The sequence below is a fragment of the Scomber japonicus genome, chromosome 6, assembly GCF_027409825.1.
Source record: "Scomber japonicus isolate fScoJap1 chromosome 6, fScoJap1.pri, whole genome shotgun sequence".
In the NCBI taxonomy this organism is placed as follows: Eukaryota; Metazoa; Chordata; class Actinopteri; order Scombriformes; family Scombridae; genus Scomber; species Scomber japonicus.
The window spans coordinates 38,459,611-38,482,277 of NC_070583.1; the positions used below are offsets into that span (position 1 = coordinate 38,459,611).

General features: G+C 41.9%; 1 protein-coding gene across 1 annotated transcript in view; it reads left to right on the top strand.

The window, feature by feature from the left end:
• The first annotated feature begins 1,142 nt into the window (after nt 1-1,142).
• LOC128360910 (NLR family CARD domain-containing protein 3-like) overlaps nt 1,143-22,667 on the top strand; it is a 75,669-nt gene continuing 54,144 nt past the window's right edge. Inside the window, exons 1-6 of the mRNA XM_053321464.1 lie at nt 1,143-1,207; nt 2,148-2,258; nt 3,054-3,164; nt 3,298-3,376; nt 3,568-3,796; nt 4,045-5,836. Coding sequence (XP_053177439.1) covers nt 1,143-1,207; nt 2,148-2,258; nt 3,054-3,164; nt 3,298-3,376; nt 3,568-3,796; nt 4,045-5,836 — 2,387 coding nt within the window. The remainder of the gene's footprint in view (nt 1,208-2,147; nt 2,259-3,053; nt 3,165-3,297; nt 3,377-3,567; nt 3,797-4,044; nt 5,837-22,667) is intronic.

Here is a 22,667-nt window from a genome sequence, read left to right on the forward strand (position 1 = left end):
TCCATATAATATAAAGATTAGACTCATCTTTTGGGTCATTTTCAAATGGTACAGCACCCTGCCCAACAACTGAACCTGGCTGTTAAAGGGTTTGGGTACGATGACATTCATTGTACTAAACTTTAGATAAATAGGCTAAAGTGATTGACTGTTGTTTTTGTAAAACTGTTTCTTGAAGTCAGTAATTGTGTGTTTGATTCATTTAATTGGTCGTATCAAAGGTCACCTCATTCAGTCATCTTGAACCTGACAAACATTATGACAGTTATTATAATAACTAATCCACAGTTACAACAGAAAGAGTTTGTTTCACAGGTGGGACGGTTAGTGATGAACAGGTAATAAAAGCCATATAATAATATACTATGAAATGTGTTAAAAGAAGGTGACAGAAATACTGTTGAAAACATCTTTTCATTCATGATATTCAGTTATTTAATCAGGCAAATGAAAAGTCAGTGGAACATTCAGAAACTAAGTTATTAAACATTAAAGCTGAGTGAAAGTCTTTAAATAGTTTGTTACTTTGGCTCCATCTGGTGGTGCAATGAATAATGACAGGATGTTAGACAGCAGTGCAGACCTGTGTGATGTGCAGCTGGTTGTAATGAATGAGCATGTTGTTGTGTTTGTGTGAAGGTGTTTCTCTGCTGTGGATCAGTGTGAGGACAGAGAGGAGGGAGTCCCTCCCTCTAAAAGCTCTCTGTGTGGGGAACATGACAGCCAGATCAAAGCTCAGAGGTGAGATGAGGATCTCTAACTGTCCATCACTGTTCTCCACTCACATCACTCCACCATCATTATTCACACTCACTGTCACATCTGACACTCAACTACTGAATAATAAGTCACAATAACTCAGAATGAACTACTAACTTTGTGAGTTAACAAAGAGCTCAACCACTGATTAGTCAACTAATCAACTAAGATGAGACAGCATCTTTCATCAGATGACATTTTGATGAACAGGAGAACGTTTCTCATCCACTGTCTTCTTACTGATTTTCATTCTGCTTCTAAAACTTCAGCTGCTGACAGTCTGCTCAAAATTCATCTTTTTAAACTCTTTGATTTGTTCATTGTTTGTTTGTATCAGGATGCAGCAGCAGAGAGCAGACTCTCCTGAACCCAGCTGTGTGTCCATGAAGAGTGACGCGTCTATGGGTCCTCCTCTTTTCTTTAAAGATGGACAACCTGCTGATGGAAAGTAAGAATTTAAAAATGTTTGGTTGGCGGTTTGGGCTGAATAAACCTCCTGTGTTATGTGGGGCGGAGCAGGTGAACCAGGCACAAACACCACAGACAGGTTAAATGGAAACTGCTTTATTGCTCAGAAACCAACAGACAGGCTTACAGACCATAAAGGGAAAGCAGTTGAAATAGGTTGAAACCACCAGGAACAGATAATAAGAAGAACAGGAACAGACAGGAACAGCATCACAATCTAGTGTCTACAATGAAAGAAAATTAGAATGAGTGGGAGCAGTAAATGTAGTGAGGAGCTGATGAGGGAATTACACAGTGGCAGCAGGTGAGCAGGTGGGTTTGAAACTGAAGGCAGGGACAGAAACAGACAGGACAACACAAACAGAGCTTAAACAGGAATCATGACAGTCGCCCCTCAAAGGACAGCTCCCAAATGTCCCTCCAGGCTGGTAAGGAGGGAGAAAACAAAGAGGAGAAAGTAGGCAGGACAGATGGACAGGACCACTCTGGAGGCTGAAAGAGCTGCTCAGGACTTAAACTTTGGAGACCAAGGTGTCAACAAAACCGCGTAGAAAGGAGACCAAGGGACAGGAGGACCTCAGCAAGGGCGGCTGATGTTTTGGGAGGTGGCTGGGTGTCTGTGGAGGCAGCAGAGTCTCAGTGAAGCTGGACAGCAGAGACTCAGTGAAGCTGGGCAGCAGAGACTCAGTGAAGCTGGGCAGCAGAGACTCAGTGAAGCTGGACAGCAGAGACTCAGTGAAGCTGGACAGCAGAGACTCAGTGAAGCTGGACAGCAGAGACTCAGTGAAGCTGGACAGCAGAGACTCAGTGAAGCTGGACAGCAGAGACTCAATGAAGCTGGGCAGCAGAGACTCAATAAAGCTGGACAGCAGTTCTTTGGTGTTAACTACATGCTGTTTTCACTTCTTTATTCATATCAGGATGCAGCAACAGAGAGCAGACTCTCCTGAACCCAGCTGTGTGTCCATGAAGAGTGATTGGTCGATGCCTCATCCTATTCGGTTTAAAGATGGACAACCTGCTGATGGAAGGTAAGAATGTAAAAATGGTTGGTTGACTGTTTGGGCTGAATAAACCTCCTGTGTTATGTGGGACGGAGCAGGTGAACCAGGCACAAACACCACAGACAGGTTCAATGGAAACAGCTTTAATGCTCAGAAACCAACAGACCATAAAGGGAAAGCAGTTCAAATAAGGTTGAAACCAGCAGGAACAGGTAACAAGAGGAACAGGAACAGACAGGAACAGCATCACAATCTATTGTCTAGAATGAAAGAAAATGAGTGAGAGCAGTAAATGTAGTGAGGAGCTGATGAGGGAATTACACAGTGGCAGCAGGTGAGCAGGTGGGTTTGAAACTGAAGGCAGGGACAGAAACAGACAGGACAACACAAACAGAGCTTAAACAGGAATCATGACAGTCGCCCCTCAAGGGACAGCTCCCAAATGTCCCTCCAGGCTGGTCAGGAGGGAGAAAACAAAGAGGAGAGAGAAGACAGGACAGATGGGCAGGACCACTCTGGAGGCTGAAAGAGCTGCTCAGGACAGAAACTTTGGGGACCTAGGTGTCAACAAAACCACGTAGAAAGTAGGCTAAGAGACAGGAGGACCTCAGCAGGGGGGCTGATGTTTTGGCTAGGTGTCTGTGGAGGCAGCAGAGACTCAGTGAAGCTGGACAGCAGAGACTCAGTGGAGCTGGACAGCAGAGACTCAGTGAAGCTGGACAGCAGAGACTCAGTGAGGCTGGACAGCAGAGACTCAGTGAAGCTGGACAGCAGTTCTTTGGTGTTAACTACATGCTATTTTCACTTCTTTATTCATATCAGGATGCAGCAGCAGAGAGCAGACTCTCCTGAACCCAGCTGTGTGTCCATGAAGAGTGACTTCTCTATGGATCGTCCTATTAAGTTTAAAGATGAACAACCTGCTGATGGAAGGTAAGAATTTAACATCCAGTAATCAGAGCAGCATTTACAGGAGTTCATTTAGTCATCATGACAGAACATCTTTAATAAGCTGAGTGCAGATTTGAGTCATTAAATGTCCTTAAACGTGATGTTTTCTCCACAGAGTTCAGCAGCAGAGCTCAGAGGTTCCCAGTGATCAGTCTGCACAGCAGCATCAAACACAGCTGGACTCCATATTTATGGTGTGTACATGTACAAACACACCTTTTACTGTTAACTCCATCAACCACAGATGAAATAGTAAAGTAGCATTCAGGTCCTAACAGTGTCCATGCTGCTCTGTTTAGACCAGCAGGCCTTCAGACTGACCCATGAATCACATGTTGTGTTCTACCAGTTGAAATGAAATGTTCACTTTATCTTTCTGTTCCAGCTGCTGGAGGAGAACATCGTCACTTTTGTGAAGAACGAGCTGAAGAGAGTCCAGAGGGGTCTGACTCCAGATGACCCAGAATGCTTAGAGAGTCAGAGTGAGGATGAGGAGTTGTTGGACGGTGAGGAGGAAGAGCAGAGGAGGAGCAGCAGAGAGGCATTTCTGAAGATCACAGTGCACTTCCTGAGGAGAATGAAGCAGGAGGAGCTGGCTGAGCATCTGCAGAGCAGTAAGAGGATTTTAACAGATTTAACATGATGGAGAGGAAATGGAGGCAACATGGGAGAGGTTTATATTTCAAACTGCTGTAAATATGCTGCACACATCTGTATCAGATCAGAGGCTGTTTGTCCTCCACTGATGAGCTGAATAAAACTGATGGAGGCGGAAAAACTACACAGACACACTTACATGTTCAGATTTCTAGACTTTCTGTAGGATCCACTCACTGATTTCATTTGTTGTTTGTTCATTCAGGAACTCGTGCTGCAAAGTGTCGACGTAAACTCAAGTCTAACCTGGAGAAGAAGTTCCAGTGTGTGTTTGAGGGGATCGCTAAAGCAGGAAACCCAACCCTTCTGAATCAGATCTACACACCGCTCTACATCACAGAGGGAGGGACTGCAGAGGTCAATGATGAACATGAGGTCAGACAGATTGAAACAGCATCCAGGAAACCAGACAGACCAGAAACAACAATCAGACAAGAAAACATCTTTAAAGCCTCACCTGGAAGAGATGAACCAATCAGAACAGTGATGACAAAGGGAGTGGCTGGCATTGGGAAAACAGTCTTAACACAGAAGTTCACTCTGGACTGGGCTGAAGACAAAGCCAACCAGGACATACACTTCACATTTCCATTCACTTTCAGAGAGCTGAATGTGGTGAAAGAGAAAAAGTACAGCTTGGTGGAACTTGTTCATCACTTCTTTACTGAAACCAAAGAAGCAGGAATCTGCAGGTTTGAAGAGTTCCAGGTTGTGTTCATCTTTGACGGTCTGGATGAGTGTCGACTTCCTCTGAACTTCAAAAAAAATAAGATCCTGACTGATGTTACAGAGTCCACCTCAGTGGATGTGCTGCTGACAAACCTGATCAGGGGGAAACTGCTTCCCTCTGCTCGCCTCTGGATAACCACACGACCTGCAGCAGCCAATCAGATCCCTTCTGAGTGTGTCGGCATGGTGACAGAGGTCAGAGGGTTCACTGACCCACAGAAGGAGAAGTACTTCAGGAAGAGATTCAGAGATGAGGAGCAGGCCAGAACCATCATCTCCCATATCAAGACATCACGAAGCCTCCACATCATGTGCCACATCCCAGTCTTCTGCTGGATCACTGCTACAGTTCTGGAAGATGTGTTGAAAAGCAGAGAGGGAGGAGAGCTGCCCAAGACCCTGACTGAGATGTACATCCACTTCCTGGTGGTTCAGTCCAAACTGAAGAACGTCAAGTATGATGGAGGAGCCGAGACAGATCCACACTGGAGTAAGAAGAGCAGGAAGATGATTACGTCTCTAGGAAAACTGGCTTTTGAGCAGCTGCAGAAAGGCAACCTGATCTTCTATGAATCAGACTTGACAGAGTGTGGCATCGATATCAGAGCAGCCTCAGTGTACTCAGGAGTGTTCACACAGGTCTTTAAAGAGGAGAGGGGGCTGTACCAGGACAAGGTGTTCTGCTTCGTCCATCTGAGCCTTCAGGAGTTTCTGGCTGCTCTTCATGTCCATCTGACATTCATCAAGTCTGGAGTCAATCTGTTGGCAACATCCTTCTGGTCTAAAGTCTTAAAAGACAAACCTGAACCTACACGTTTCTACCAGAGTGCTGTGGACAAGGCCTTAAAGAGTTCAAATGGACACCTGGACTTGTTCCTCCGCTTCCTCCTGGGTCTTTCACTGCAGACCAATCAGACTCTTCTACAAGGTCTGCTGACACAGACAGGAAGTAGCTCACAGACCAATCAGGAAACAGTCGAGTACATCAAGAAGAAGATCAGTGAGAATGTGTCTGCAGAGAGAAGCATCAATCTGTTCCACTGTCTGAATGAACTGAATGATCGTTCTCTAGTGGAGGAGATCCAACAGTACCTGAGATCAGGACGTCTCTCCACAGATAAACTGTCTCCTGCTCAGTGGTCAGCTCTGGTCTTCATCTTACTGTCATCAGAAAAAGATCTGGATGTGTTTGACCTGAAGAAATACTCTGCTTCAGAGGAGGTTCTTCTGAGGCTGCTGCCAGTGGTCAAAGCCTCCAACAAAGCTCTGTAGGTGCACACAGAACTATCCAGATTAATGTAGTTTCATCTTTGCTCAGTGAAGAAAAGTAATGTTTGCAATTCGTTTGTTCTGCTGATTCTTCTCCAGGTTGGGTGACTGTAACCTCTCAGAGAGAAGCTGTGCAGCTCTGTCCTCAGTTCTCAGCTCCCAGTCCTCTAGTCTGAGAGATCTGGACCTGAGTAACAACAACCTGCAGGATTCAGGAGTGAAGCAGCTTTCTGCTGGACTGGAGAGTCCACACTGTGGACTTGAAACTCTCAGGTCAGTTTTATTACGGTGTATATAAAGTCATATTTTGGCTTCTCCTCAGTTTCTAGTTTACATGAAGAGTTTATGATACCAAAAAGATTTAGTGTACTGTCTGAGCTGAAGTGATGTAACATCAAGTATACAGTAACTAAAACTCCTTCCACACCAACATGTGAGTCAGGATTTATGTTTCTGTCATTTAATCTTCAATAAAGACTCAATGTGCATTAAGTTAGATTATTTGGTCCGCACCAGACTGCGGTGTGGTCCGCGTTCACACCTGCAAACGAATCAAAAGTGGTCCGATTGACGTTCCCTCAGCGGAGTCTTGATTTAGTGCGCACCCGACAATATAAGAAATTGAACCCTGATCTATTTATTAATGATTTGATCAATATTGATTGGGACAGATACCAACTTATACCTTTTGCTCAGGATGCCTGGGATTTTCTATACAATGAATTTACTGAAGTTCTGAACAGGCATGCACCCTGGAGAACTGTTGAAATCAAGGGCAAACATCTACCTTGGATCAATCCTGATCTTATAAGTCTCTTTAGAGAAAGGGACAAAGCCTGGGCAACTTATCGTCGAACACGAGATAATGCTGATTGGGAAGTGTACCGGCAACTACGTAACATGAGCAAAACAAAAACCTGTAATGCAAAGTCCAACTACTATAAAGTCCATATTCCAACGTGTTCCAGTTCTTTTTCGTTTCTCCATTAGAAGTTCAGAACGCCATCAACGATCTGAAAGTAAATCTTGCATCTGACTTTAAGAACCCTAAACATTATTAGTACATCTACTACTATTACCTACTATTAATAAAATAAGAGCTGATAATACTATAATTCATGACTCATTAGCTATTGTCCAAACGTTCAATCAGCATTTCTCGACTGTCTGTTCCTCACTACTACCTGAATCCGATATATCTACGTCCTCCATCCATATTCCAGCGTGTTCCAGTTCTTTTTCGTTTCTCTTTTAGAAGTTCAGAACGCCATCAACGATCTGAAAGTAAATAGCAGATCAGGACTTGGTTTAGAGAACCATGGTTTAGAGAAGAGGTTCATCAAGTTAGCTTCCCATATTCTAATATATCCTCTTGCTGATCTATTTAACCTTTCACTGTCCACCTGTGAGTTGATGCATCTCAAGGGGTTTATCCATTTCAAGTAAAAGTAAAGTTACAGATTTTTAAAAAGTACAAGTACACAAAAAAACGACTCAATTACAGTAAAGTGAGTAAATGTAATGAGTTACTTTCCACCTCTGCTGTCACCTACAGAGTTACACACAGCTGGTGTCTTAGTACTTGACTGTAGAACGGCTCCTCTCAGAACATAAATAAGTGTAAAGTTTGATGTCCTGCCTTATACAGCATGAGGTCTGCACTGTTCATGTTTTTCAGGTATCTTATTTAGAGCCTTAATAGTTGTTCAGTTCTTTAAGGTGTAGAAGTGGCTCACTGTTACTGAATGATACCCAGTGTGACGTGTTACTACCTCCTCTGATTCTATCTGTTATTGTGACCAGTGTTCATGATGGAAGTTCTCTAGTTGGAGGTGCAACTAAGTTCACTCTTTTGGTCATATATTTAGACTCTCTTTCTGATTACACAGGGAATATAAATCCCTACTTTGGGAATAAGTGGTGTGTTGTTCTGTGGATGCACAACATATCAGCAGTTTGGCCAAATGCCTATACTGATGTCAATCCCCATTTAGATTTCCTTCTAATGCATTTCATTTTGACACTCTGGCTAGAAGTACACTTTGTTTAACTGATAAATTAGAGTCAAAATGATACTGGATCAACACAGAGAATGATCTCTGCTCAGGAGATAGAAAACAAACAAGAAATGTCAGCTTGGAATATATGTGGAGTAAATAACCCAGTCAAGAGAGGGAAGGTTGTGACCTTCCTAAAGTCATCGGCCTCAGACATTATGTTCCTGCAGGAGACTCACTTGAAGAGCAGCTTGCATGGTAGGTTAAGAGCAAAGTGGATAGAGGAAGTGTATCATTCCACCTTTTCATCCATAGTGAGAGATGCAGTCATTTTATGAAGTGAAGGTGCGTCCTTCTAACAGAAAAAACAGTCACTGACAGAGACGGCTGTTACATTATAATAACTGGTGAATAATATATATGACCCCAACATAGATTATCCCTTTATTTAAAAATATATTTATTTATTTATTTATTTAGGATGATTGTGTACGTGTTTGTGTATTTATTACTGTCTCTTTTCTAGTTTTATTTTCAGGCAATGACCATGAAGTCTATTCTGTTCTATTTTATTCTATTCAGCCTGTCAGGATGTCTGATCACAGAGGAAGGCTGTGCTTCTCTGGCCTCAGCTCTGAGCTCCAACCCCTCCCATCTGAGAGAGCTGGACCTGAGCTACAATCATCCAGGAGACTCAGGAGAGAAGCTTCTGTCTGCTGGACTGAAGGATCCACACTGGAGACTGGACACTCTCAGGTATGGACAGACAGGTGGACACACTCAGGTATGGACAGACAGGTGGATACTCTCAGGTATGGACAGACAGGTAGACACTCTCAGGTATGGACAGACAGATGGACACTCTCAGGTTTGGACAGACAGGTGGACACTCTCAGGTATGGACAGACAGGTGGACACTCTCAGGTATGGACAGACAGATGGACACTCTCAGGTATGGACAGACAGGTAGACACTCTCTGGTATGGACAGACAGGTGGATACTCTCAGGTATGGGCAGACAGGTAGACACTCTCATGTACGGACAGACAGGTGGATACTCTCAGGTATGGACAGACAGATGGACACTCCCAGGTATGGACAGACAGGTGGACACTCTCAGGTATGGACAGACAGGTAGACACTCTCAGGTATGGACAGACAGATGGACACTCAGGTATGGACAGACAGGTGGACACTCTCAGGTATGGACAGACGGATGGACACTCTCAGGTATGGACAGACAGATGGACACTCTCAGATATGGACAGATGGACAGACACTCTGACTAACTGCAGGACTGTGGTTCATGTTTAATGGTGGATATGAGTGAAGGTGTATGATGCTGATTGTGTCTTTGTCTCTTCCTCCAGGATGGACTATGGTGGACTGCAGACACTGAAACCTGGTCTGAGGAAGTGTGAGTGTGTTTTCAGTTTGATTCATGAGAACTTTGAGAAAAACTGGATGAAAAATGTAAAAGAAGTGAAAAAAGTTCAAAATGATGGAAAATGTGTTTTGTCAGAAATGGGCGTGGCCTAAACTGACATATATCTTGAACCAATGAATCCATGAAACAGAAATTTCCTTCTGTTGGTCACAGTTCAGGAGTTAAAAGAGAAATGTTTTATAAATGTCCACATGGTGGCGCTACCTGCTCCAAAATGTCCCTCATGTCTCTCCTGCAGATAAAGTTCATTCATTCATACTGACTACTGGGGGGGGCGCAGTTTGCTGTGGAGGGGGGGGGGGGGGGGGGGTCATAGGGTTAGTGTCAAACAAACCGTAGCACCACTTCATACCATGGCAAAAAAAATGAAAAAAGAAAGAAAGGAAAGCCAATCTAAAAACAACACAACACACTGTAATGGTGCCTAAACACAGCCGGTAGTACTACTTGAACAGAACTTGTCAATGACTCTCTGGTTAAAGTCAGTCACCAGTCTCTTTTCCATTGACAGCATGGCCAGTGCCTCTCCTGGGTCATGCTGTTTCTGAGAAAAGTTTGAATTCTTTTCATGGTTGAGAAGCACTTCTCAGCTTCCGCTGTGGTCATGGGTGATGAGGATCTTTAGGAAAGTGACAGTCTCTGAGAAGAGATGTTTTAGGTGTCGTTCCTCCATCACCTGCTGCTGCTGGAGCTTTAAACCGGCTCGGTCCAAGTTGCTTTTTCTCTTCTAGTGAAAGTCTTGTGAAATGATGTTTTTATAGAGAAATAACAGAATAATCATCTTTAATTTCTGCGGCTCCACTTTAACATCATCTCCTGAAACTACCGTCAGCAGGAGTTTGAGTGACAGCAGCTGACGGGAGGGTGTGAATGACAGCCAGAACTGTCCAATCACAGTAGATTAAAAACATAAAACAACAACAACTTGCTGCCAATAAAAGTGGGCGTGTCCTGGAAAACTGAAGGAAGCCAATCAGAGAGCAGCCTCAGGTCACGTGCTTGTAAAGGGTTTACATTGACTCTCATTGGAATCAATTTATAATGAATGCTGACAGGTGCTGAGAGACTAACAGGTGCATTTTACAAGCTAATACGTTTGATTTCATCATTTTATGTTTTTTATGTTCATGTTTATTTCAGACATAAACGAACAATTTCAATTCCAAAAGGAAAAAAGAAAATCAACCAAGAATGAAACAAATAAAAGAAGAAACAATGACATTCTTCTGGCAGTAACTGTGCCTGAATAGGAGCAGGATGAAGTTTACACTTATTTAATTCCTGCCCCTAATTCACAATCAACTTACATTTCTGTACCTGTGTTCCTGTGTAGTATATAGAAATATATTATCATTAATATTATTATCACTATCATTACCGTCTATATCACCATTATTATTTTTACTATTATTATCTAGTCGTAGTATTATATCCTTATCATCATTATTACCACCATTATCATCATCATCATCATCATCATCACCATCATCATCATCATCATCATCATCATCATCATCACCACTACATTGCCACCATTGTCACTATCATAAATATTATCAGCATTAACTCAAAGTAATACAAATAATAGTACACAAAGTACCAAGTCCAATGTCATCCACTCATTTTTGGACACAACCAAATCACATATAATACACATACATATAATATAAATACATATATAATAATAGCATCTTAATTCCTATACCTACTGAAGATCATTTCTTTGTACCTCTTTATAAAAAACGTAATATTTGGACATTCCCTCAGTTCCACATTTAGACTGATCCATAGCCTCACACCACAAACACAAATACTAAAGTTCCTCCTCATCGTTGGCACGCTAACACTTTTGAAATAAGTATGACCTCTTAGATTGTAGCCCTCCTCTCTTACACTGAACATTTGTTGGATATTTGCAGGCAGTTGGTTGTTTTTTGCTTTGTACATAGTTTGAGCTATTTGAAATTCCACCAGATCAGCAAACTTCAGTAAATGAGACAGTAAGAATAATGGATTTGAATGATCCCTGTACTCTGCATTATGGATGTTACAAATTGCTCTTTTCTGAAGAATAAACAATGACTGTACATTAGATTTGTAATTATTGGCCCAAACTTCAGCGCAGTAACTTCAGTATGGTGAGCAAGGGCGTAGGAATGAGTTTAACATTGACACATATGGGAAACCTGACAGATCCGTTAATGGTTTGAACGGAAATATGTCATAATTGAACTACACTGCAAAACATTCACAAATATATTTTATTCTACTAAAAAGATAGATTAGTAAAGGTAAAGGAAAACACATTTTGAATGGAAGTAATGAACTGATAAATATCAAATATCAATTCTTTAATTGCAGGCCTAATCATCCAGTTTTGTAGATGAATAAATAACATGGGAAGAATATTGATCAAAGTTTGAATTCAAATGTTGTGAATAAATGTTCTTTTCCTAGTTGTATCTTATGGCTCAATGAACAGACACAGATACAGGTAAAGGTTCAAGTGAAAGGCAAAAACAGCATCAAAATGTTAACATATAAAGCAACTTGTTTTTACTCCCGAGTGTGATATCCTTCCACATTTCCACTAACTGGCTGATATGACTCTGTCCTCTGTCCCCTGACTTCAGTGTCTCTCAGCTGTCTGTCCCTGCTCTGAACACCCTAAAAGGAAAACAGTCACAATGTCACATGATTTACATGTTTCCTATGTATTTTATTAGTATACAGAAATATATAAAGTAGCACAGATCTTATAGTCCCATACAGGTACAGATCAGTGATAAATACTAAAGACTGACACTAAAACTATTCACAGATCTAAAAGTATGAATGCATGTATTCAAATACATGACTTACACTCTTATCTATATGCACAACATACAAACATATTTTATAAATGATACTGAGATTTGGTGTTTTATTTCTACCAATGACTCCTTTTATATCTCCCTCTTAATTCATTACAAAATGTAAAAGAATATACTTTGACTTTTCATCATCAATGACGATGATGTCACTGATCACTTTCAAATGGATTCATTTATTTAACAAGTCACTGACAATAACATAAGTTTTGAAAATATCACCTAACCCTTTAAAAGGTAGAAACATACTGATGGAGAGCTAGTGCAATATTAAAATCATGTTTGTTATATTATTATTTAAATTCAAGCGTGTTCAAACCTTCCTCTCATTATCAACAAAGTAAAATGAGCTGAGCTACCTGCAGCTCTGCAGTGCTGCCTCTCCCTGCATCACCACTGTTAGCTTCCAGCTCAACTTCATCTCATCTCTAATATGAAAGCAGTGGACATGAATAAGAAACATACTGATGGGAATGTCAAGAACAAGCCAAGAACACACAGACAGACTAACTCCTTTCTAGATGTGGAACGTTACTGGTTTAAGTTACATGAGTTAAGTTGATAGAAAAATCCTGTTCTTTAACCATCTTAAATACTTCATTAATTACATTCAGACAAACATCAGACGCCGCTGGAATCAAGTTTCACTTTGAAAAACATTCTCATCTAAAGGTCCACTTACTCTGTATGTCCAAAGCTTTCAGTCACATCTCATGGTCTTCCTCAGTGATGGAGTGTCTCAGTTGTCATGGAGATGGTTTAAGTTTGAATGGTTTCAGTAAAGTAGTTAATAAATCAACAGATGATAAACTGCAGCTGTATTGTGTCTCGTTCTCTCCATCAGATGCCTGTGAACTGGAACTGGATCCAAACTCAATGCACAGAAACCTCAAACTGTCTGATAACAACAGGACGGTGACACATGTGACGAAGATTCAGTCATATCCTGATCATCCAGACAGATTTGACTCCTGTGCTCAGCTGCTGTGTAGAAATGATCTGACTGGTCGCTGTTACTGGGAGGTCCAGCGGAGAGGAGAAGTTGATATATCAGTGAGTTACAGAAGAATCAGAAGGAAAGGAGACAGTGATGACTGTTGGTTTGGATATAATCATCAGTCCTGGAGTCTGGAGTGCTCTGCTGATGGTTACTCTGTCTGGCACAGTGACAGCAGAACATCCATCTCCTCCTCCTCCTCCTCCTCCTCCTCCTCCTCCGCCTCCTCCTCCTCTGTCTTTAAGAGAGTAGCAGTGTATGTGGACTGTCCTGCTGGCACTCTGTCCTTCTACAGAGTCTCCTCTGACACACTGATCCACCTCCACACCTTCAACACCACATTCACTGAACCTCTGTGTGCTGGGTTCTGGGTCGGGCGTGGTTCCTCAGTGTCTCTGTAGGAGGAGCAGAGAGGAGCAGTGAGGAGCAGTGAGGAGTAATGAGGAGCAGTGAGGAGTAATGAGGAGTAGAGATGAGTAATGTGGAGCAGTGAGGAGTAATGAGGGGCAGTGAGGAGCAGAGAGGAGTGGTGAGGAACAGTGAGGAGCAGTGAGGAGTAATGAGGAGCAGTGAGGACAAATGAGGAGCAGAGAGGAGCAGTGAGGAGAAATGAGGAGCAGTGAGGAGCAGAGGAGCAGAGAGGAGTAATGAGGAGCAGTGAGGAGCAGAGAGGAGTAATGAGGAGCAGAGAAGAGCAGTGAGGAGTAATGAGGAGCAGTGAGGAGTATCCAGTAACAATCTGTTGAATTCATTTTGTATTGCAAGTTTATCATTACATGTATTGATTCATCATTTATTAGTAGTGTGTGTAAATCACCTTTAGTCTGGGAAGAATATTTCTAAAATGTCTTATTTTTATGTTTATTTATTCCTTTTCTGAGCATTCTTTAAGGCCAGGTTATTATTTCCTCAATTATAACAGACCTTCAAAGTGTCTCACCGGAAAAAAGGGCATGTGGAGTTTTTAACGTCAGTGTGTGTGTAGTTTAAAGTGTGTCTACCTGATGGGAGGAAACCAGATAATGTTTAATTAGCACCTGGCTGATAAGGGCACAAGGTTTGTGCTCATTTCTTTTATGTCATGTTTAATGTCTAGCTCAAACTGTGTCTGTCATAGTTTGATGCACTTTTATCATTATGTGTTTTAGCTAGCAGGAATGTCAATTAGCATCTTATTGGTTTAGATTAAAGGAGATAAAACCAGTTATTTCATTGATTTGTTTATTGATGCAAAGATGTATTTAGTGTTTTTATATTAGCTTTAAAATATATATAGTTAAAACTGCATATTTGACACAAAATGACAGATTAAAACTTAAGTAACTTAAGTTAAATATGATTGTACATACAGCGCTCTATTAGAGGTTGTCTTTAGGTTAAAATGGGTTAAAAGGTAATTAACAGTTAAAAATACATCATTTCATTTGGGTGAATCTTGTAAGGCTATGATATGATAAGTTCATCGTTATAAAGAAAGTTCCAAAGTGTCCAAGGTTGGTAAAAATAAACCCAATGAAGCATCAGTTAAAGAGTGTGAGCATCATTGAGCCGGGGATGCTACAGTGTGTAGTTAATCACATCCAGTCAGTTGTGTGTGTGTCTATTCTTTGAAGTGATACAGGGATCTATTGAACCGCAGAGACACCAATTCACAAAGTTGACTGATTGATCAAAATGTATTGATTTATTCAACTTCATTCATTCATTCAATAGTTTTCACCAAATCCGGTAAGTGCTGCCCCTGATTATAGAGCTTCTACATTTAAACATCCTAAACTGCTAAACATTAGAAGAACATCTGTTGGACACTTTTGATTTTCATTCTGTTTCATTTCCTGTTTTCAGCTTTTACTTCTTTACTTTTAGTTTTATTATTTCATTTTTTCTTTTAATACCCCCCCCCCTCTTTATTTGACACTGACTTTAATTTATGACTTCCTTATTATATTTGATTCATCTTTTATTGCCTTTGATTTGATTTGGGTATTGTTCATTTTTGACATGTTTTAAAATCCTACCTCTGATGTTTCCTCACTGATTGATTGATTGATTCCTCACTTCCTTCCATCCTTCCTTGCTTCCTACCTCTGATGTTTCCTCACTGATTGATTGATATCAAATAAAAGCAGTTCAAGCAGAAATGTGAGGTAGATTATTAAAAGGTCAAAACAAATATTAACACCTAGAATAAAAGAATGAAATAGCAAAAATAGAGCAGACATAAACAGCAGGTTAACAGAATAAAAGCATCAAACAGCCTCAAACATAGAAATAAAAGACATGAATACATTAATAAAAGGTGTGAAGTTAATGAATGTATGACGTAAATGTGAATAAAGTGAATGAATTGAGTGTTAACTAACTAATTAACAGTGACTTTGATCTTAATGCTGAGAAACAGGAAGTGATGATAATTCATGCATTAAATGATCATAACTCAGCTTCAGCTCAACGTTAAATCAACTATATGAGCTGCAGCTTTATAAGAAATGACAAATGAATGTTTTGAATGGTCTCAGCTTCAGGAAATGTCTAAATAAAGTCTAAACTGTAGCTCACTTATTAACACACACTTTCACCTTCATTTTGAAGCCAAAACCAGCCGTGAAGGAGGTTTTCATACTTTTTAGGAATCCTCCAAAGCTGCTTCCTTCCTTCCTTCCTTCCTCCCTCCCTCCTTACTCCTCCAAAGCTGCTGCAGGGTCGAGCTAACAGCAACAACCTCTTCTAGCAGATCAAACGGCGGTCGGCAGACCAGCTTACAAACTCATTACTGACACCTACTGAACTAAAACTGGAACTGCAGCTTGGACCAAAAACCCCAAAACAGATCAATTGTGTGTGTTCTTCCTGCCCACTATAGTGTAATCACATTTGTGGTAGTTTCTGTCATTTTATAATTCATGTTTTGAATATTTGTCCAGGGGTAATCAACCTGTCTCCACCATCCTTGCACTAAAATATTTTCTATAGATGTCAGGAGTAATTGTGGGGTCGCCAGCAGGGGGCAGTGTGGCACTTATTGTGCTCCGGGGGGCTTTACGTCAGTTTGGTCTGCTTTGCAGCTTTCCTCTTTCTGCTGAGCGAGATGAAAAACGGAGTTTGTCTCACTTATTTCTCCTGTTTCCAGGTTGGTGGAATAGTAAATGAAGCTAAGTAACTGAAGTGTAATATGTTGACATGTCGCTGAATGTTTTAATGTCCGCTAATAAGGCTGTTTTATGAATATGCGGACATATATGTACATAGAGCAGCAGCTGCATTTTCGCGCCCGATGACGTCACCTGTTGCTGAGTCACGTTGGGCAGAGTTTTATTTTTAGCTCCTTCGCCTGATGACGTCACCTGTTGCTAAGTCACGTCGGGCAGAGTTTTATTTTGAGCTCCTTGAACATTTTTGTAAAGTCTAATAGTTTTGAAATGTATGATATTGTGTAAAAAGGTTAAAAGCTAATGTTAAACACGAATTTTATATATTTTAAAAGTGTTTAATGACAAGTTAAAAATCTGTCAGCTCATGCATTTTGAAATAGTAAAATAATTTGAGTTGGAAATGGAAAATGCATTTAGGAACCAGATGTAAGTGGTAACAAGTTATGTTTTATATGTAAGTGGTAACAAGCTATGTTTTATATGTAAGTGGTAACAAGCTATGTTTTATATGTAAGTGGTAACAAGCTATGTTTTATATGTAAGTGGTAACAAGCTATGTTTTATTTGAAGTTGAAAAGAGACAACTTACAGGGTAACAGTGGTTATTGTCATTTTGATTTATTTAATCACACAAAACTTGTAACTCAGTATTTGCTGAAAGATGAGAAAAGACAAATAGTATTTTATTTTCAAGTGGTGTTTATTTCATAGAGAACTCTGAGTGTTTGTAACAGAGGAGGATTTAAATAGTGAATGTTTTAATAAATCCTCTCCCTCTTTCTGCTGAGCCAGATGAAAAACGGACGCAGAGTTTGCCCCGTCTCACTTATTTCTCCTGTTTCCAGAGAGAGCATATAAGCTGTTTACGTGGTGCCAGCCGGTACCTGTAACATGGTCATAGTGCTTCATTTTAGATACACCCCCAAAATGTGCACACACCAGCCGTGATACCAGCCCACTTTCTGGACCGGCAAGTATGGAGCGAGAGCGCTGAGAAAACAGCCAGGAAGAGGGAAAGGATGAAATCTAGCAGAAACATGGCGATGGCTCCATCATCCCCCAGCCTCAGAGGACAGGAGAGCTGACTGGACTATGTTTATTTTTGATGGCAACGTCCCAGCTACAGTTAAAACCTGAACCTGCACCTGTGGGACTGCTTCACCAGCCTGGGTCAGTACACCTCAGGACTGGATACCAAACCTTTCCTGACAGAAGGATCCATGCCAGCTGTCTGTGACAAACCTGCAGCAAGAGAGATGGAAGGATTTACAATAAAGTTGTGTGTGTAGCAAACCCTCCCAAAGATGGTAAGAGACTAGACATTAACCACAGCTTCCTTCCGCTTTTCCTTTCTTCCTTCCCTCCTCCTTCATTCCTTCCTCTCTCTTAACTCCCTTCCTTCTGTCCTCCCTTACTCCCTCCCTCCTTCTTTCCTTCCCTCCTTTTTTTCCTCTGTCCTTCTTTCCTTCCTTCCTCCCTTTTTCTTTTTCTTTTCCTTTCTCCCTCCCTCCTACCTTCCTTCTTCCTCCCTCCCTTCCTTTCCTCTGTACTTCCTTCCTTCTTTCTCCCTCCCTTCCTTTCCTTCCTTCTTCCTCCCTCCCTCCCTCCCTCCCTCCCTTCCTTCCTTCCTTCCTTCCTTCCTTCCTTCCTTCCTTCCTTTCATCTGTCCTTCCTTCCTCCCTAATTCTCTCTTTCCTCCCTTCCTTCTGTCCTCCCTCCCTCCTTCTTTCCTTCCCTCCATCCTTTCCTCTGTCCTTCTTACCTTCCTTCCTCCCTTTTTCTTTTCCTTTCTCCCTCCCTCCTACCTTCCTTCTTCCTCCCTCCCATCCTTTCCTCTGTACTTCCATCCTTCTTCCTCCCTCCCTTCCTTCCTTCCTTCCTTTCCTCTGTCCTTCCTTCCTCCTTCCTCCCTAATTCTCTCTTTCCTCCCTTCCTTCTGTCCTCCCTTACTCCCTCCCTCCTTCTGTCCTTCCTTCCTCCCTTTTTCTTTTCCTTTCTCCCTCCCTCCTACCTTCCTTCTTCCTCCCTCCCTCCCTCCCTCCCTCCCTTCCTTCCTTCCTTCCTCTTTTCCTTTCTCCCTACCTTCTACCTTCCTTCTTCCTTCCTCCCTCCCTCCCTTCCTTCCTTCCTTCCTTCCTTCATTTTAACCCAAACCATGATCTTTACATAGCATCACCGCCAATTCACCAAACAGGCGGCTAAAGAGTTCAAATAATCACCATAAGCACAACACACACCAACCTTGTGCCAAAATACACTCAGCCTTCCCTTACTCCCTCCCTCCTTCTTTCCTTCTTCCTCCCTCCCTCCCTCCTTTCCTTCCTTCTTCCTCCCTCCCTCCTTTCCTTCCTTCTTCCTCCCAGCCTTCCACGTTTTTATCATTAAGTTGCCGTTTCTGCTTTGTTGCCTTATTTTCCTGTTTACCTTCAACTTTTACTGTTTTACCTTTAGCTCATTCATTCTGTAGTCAAGTGGCTTTGTTCACCAATACTTCCTCCCTCCCTCCCTCCTTACTCATTCCTTCCTTCTTCCCTCTGTCCTTAGTCCTTTCCTTCCTTCCATCCTTCCTTGCTTCCCTCCTCCCTCCCTTCTTACTCCTTTCCTTCCTTCCTTCCCTCCTCCCTCCCTCCTTTCCTCACTTCCTTCCATGCTTCCTTGCTTCCTTCCTCCTTCTCTCCTTAGTCTTTTCCTTCCTTCCATCCTTCCTTGCTTCCTTCCTCCCTCCCTCCTTACTCCCTTCCTTCCTTCCTCCTTTCCTCCATCACTCCCTATTCCTTTCTTTCCTTCCTTCATTCCTCCCTTCCTTCCATCCTTCCTTGCTTCCTTCCTCCCTCCCTCCTTTCCTTCCGTCCTTCCATCCTTCCTTACTTCCTTTCTCCCTCTCTCCTTAGTCCTTACCTTCCTTCCATCCTTCCTTGGTTCCTTTCTCCCTCTCTCCTTAGTCCTTACCTTCCTTCCATCCCTCCTTGGTTCCTTCCTCCCTCCCTCCTTACTCCCTTCCTTCCTTCCTCCTTTCCTCCCTCACTCCCTATTCCTTTCCTTCCTCCCTCCTTCCTTCCTCCCTCCTTCCTTCCTTCCTTGACTACAGAATGAATGCTGTAGTCAAGTAGCTTTGTTTTATTCGGCAGGAAGGAAGTAGGAAGTCTTCAAAATAAAATCTCACTATTTGGGGTTGAGCATAGCTCAGCGGGTAGCGCACCCGCCCCATGTCTTGAGGCTATAGTCCTCGTTGCAGGCGATCCCGGTTCGAATCCCGTGCCGAGCGATCTTATCCTGCGTGTCATTCCCCCTCTCTCTGCCTCCTGTTTCCTGTCTATCTTCACTGTCCTGAACATTAAAGGCAAAAAAAGCCCGAAAAAATATATACTTTAAAAATCTCACTATTTAAAAACGGAACCATTATCTCCAAAACAGGTAAAAATATATATAAAAGCAGATGAAATGACATTTTCTTAGAAGCAACCCAAATCATGAAATGTATACATGGGGAAATCATGTCAAAAATGCATCTAAAGCAGATATTTGTTTTTCCAGATGAACCTGCAAACAATGCAAGCTGCCCTCTGGTGGACAAAACCAGAAACAGCAAGCACAAAAAAACAAATGGGTTTGCTCCACTGTGTGTTTCCTTTGCTGTTTAGCACTGGCTATAAAAGGTCAACAGGAAGTGTGAGTAAGCAGCAGGTGTGTTTGTCATATACAAGTTAAAATATGATCACATTACTCCTCTTTTTTATAATTGCTAATCAGAAATATTGTATAAAAGACCTGTAGAAAATATAGATAAAAATGTGTAGAAAAGCACAAGTGTAATATCCTGCTGTTATTGCATGAGCACTGGAATATATGTATGTGTTGCTGCAAAGGAGAAGTAAAGAAAGGAGTGAACAGCATATCCACGTCTCTCAGCCCTTTATTCCTCTATACTCTGGACAACGTGGCCTTAAGTAGTGTTCTGGCCACCGACACCCCTGGGTGAACCTAGTAATCAACTCTGAACTAGCTCCCAGTCTGAGCACATTATTGTTGTCTCCACTACAAGACAGGTCATCACTTGTACTCATTCAACTACTAGGTTATATGAATGAATGACTAATACTGTCATTACTAGTTTGGGAATCAGTCCCCACCACCAGACTCCATCTGTGGAGCTTTCCACAGTGTCATCCTTCACTTTGCTCCTAAAAACAATGCTGTGCAGCTCAATTCAACTGTGCTTACTTAGATCTTATGAACATTTGTACAGTTTGTGCAGTTACTTCCATGTTTGATTGTCTCTTTACTGTACAGGTCTCTACCTGGCTGCTCTACATTACAATGAACATGCTGACTGAACACAAGCCACCACATCTGCTGGAGAGCCTCTCTTCAAAGTGTAGAGGCTTGAAGGGAGAATGCAGAGCCAAACCAGTGAAGTAAGAATAAATATGTTTTCTGAGTTTGAATGATTAAAAAAAATGTATAAAACTGTCGGAAACACTAACGAACATTTTTAAAGATAAATTTAAAGATACGAAGAGTTTCAGTTTGATTCACGAGATCAACAAAAAGTCGTCAGGGTTGAACCAATCAGCTTCCAGTGAGGAGTCTCAAAGCTTTCCAAACCGTTTCCATGGAGACGCCTCAGATGGTAACGAAGCTTCAGGGTCAATCAGATCTCAGTTTGTTCCCGTTGTACCTGAACGGCGGTGGGGGGGGGGGGGGGGGGGGGGGGGTCATGTGACGACGGCACGGTTTTAAAGGACCTTCCACTGTTTTTACGCGGAGGACAAACAGACTTTCTCACAGTTTTAAACTTTTTTTCACTTTAATTTTTTTGCTGAGAAACTGTATAAAAGATTTGAACACAGCTGTATGAAGAGTTGAGTTAAGTTTAAGTGCATTAAATAAATATTTTAATTTGACTCTTTGTTTTATTGATTTATTGACGCTGTTTGCGGATGCAGGACACGAGGAGAGAAGATCTAAAATAATGTGATGATGATCTTTAGTGTATTTATATTAAAGATAATCAGCTGGATCACCTGAACATTATGAATCTAAAAGTGAAGAAACATCCAGAAAAAGAAAGGAAATATTCTGTTAATAAACCAGATTTTACTTTATTAGTCCCACGATGGGGAGATTTACAGTGTTAAAGCAGAAACGTGGACAGTGGAAAAAAAGCCTCAATAAAAAGATTAAAGATCAAATAACTACATGCCATTATCAGCCAGTAGGGGGCCCCGGTCCCAAGTTTAGGGCCCCAAATATTAGTTTGGTTTGCTTGACCTGTTGGAGAAGATGACAAAGGACTAAAATCATAGCTCCTCTCTCCTCCATGGTTCTTCTCCTTCTTCATCATTCATTTAGTCCTTATATCCTCTGATACAGACCAGTGAAATGCAGAAACTCCAACAGTTTTTTGTTCTCTCTGGATCTCCTTTAGTTAGTAGAGTTGACAAGTTTCTGTTCTTTATAATTTACCTTTTTCTCTCAGTTCAACATTTTGTCAGTTTGGTCTTTCTATAATATTCTCTAAACTATATTATAACTACTCAGTTCTGTACTATATAATAGTCTATACAGAACCTCCCTGAGCTACTACCTTATCGTGGTGGAGGGGTTTGCATGTCCCAATGACCCCATGAGCTCAGTTGTCGGGGGCTTTTATGCCCCTGGTAGGGTCTCCCATGGCAAACAGGTCCGGGGGGAGGGGCCAGACAAAGGGTAGCTCAAAAAGACCCCTTATGATGAGTTTGATAAATGGATTTCCGTGTCCCTCACCCAGACACGGGTCACTAGCCCCCCGGAGCCAGGCCTGGGGTTGGGGCTCCGGGGTGAGCGCCTGGTTGCCGGAGAAGGGACATGGGACCCTGCTCCCACAGACTCACCACCAGTGAGAGGGGCCAAAGTCGCACTATCACACTTAATTATGGTTGAGTTAATGATTGTACTGTACACGCCGGCAGCTTCCTTGAACCTTGTTCTCTGAGGTTTTGCCAGTTTCTTGCAGTACCTGCTCAGTGTCACATGGTAGATAAAGAAGTCTTTGCTGATTGACCTCACTGACTTTATCTGCCTTACCTTATCTGATGCAACCTTAAGTACAAGTGCAGACACAAGCCTATTCATTTTCCTCTAGAGGTAACCTGTAGGTAGGACAGAGGTGAGCGCTCTCTCTCTCTGTCACCTGTCTGGAAACACAGAAGAGAAGCAGCGCGAGGACGAGGTAGGCAGTGTATTAATGAAAAACATGATCAATACGATGTGAAGTGAGAAATGAATTTAACCCTGTAGAGCCCAGAGAAATGTGTTAATCTGCAGTGTGTATGATGACAGTGAGGTTTTAGCAGCATTAATGAGGACAGTATGTTTATGAGGACAC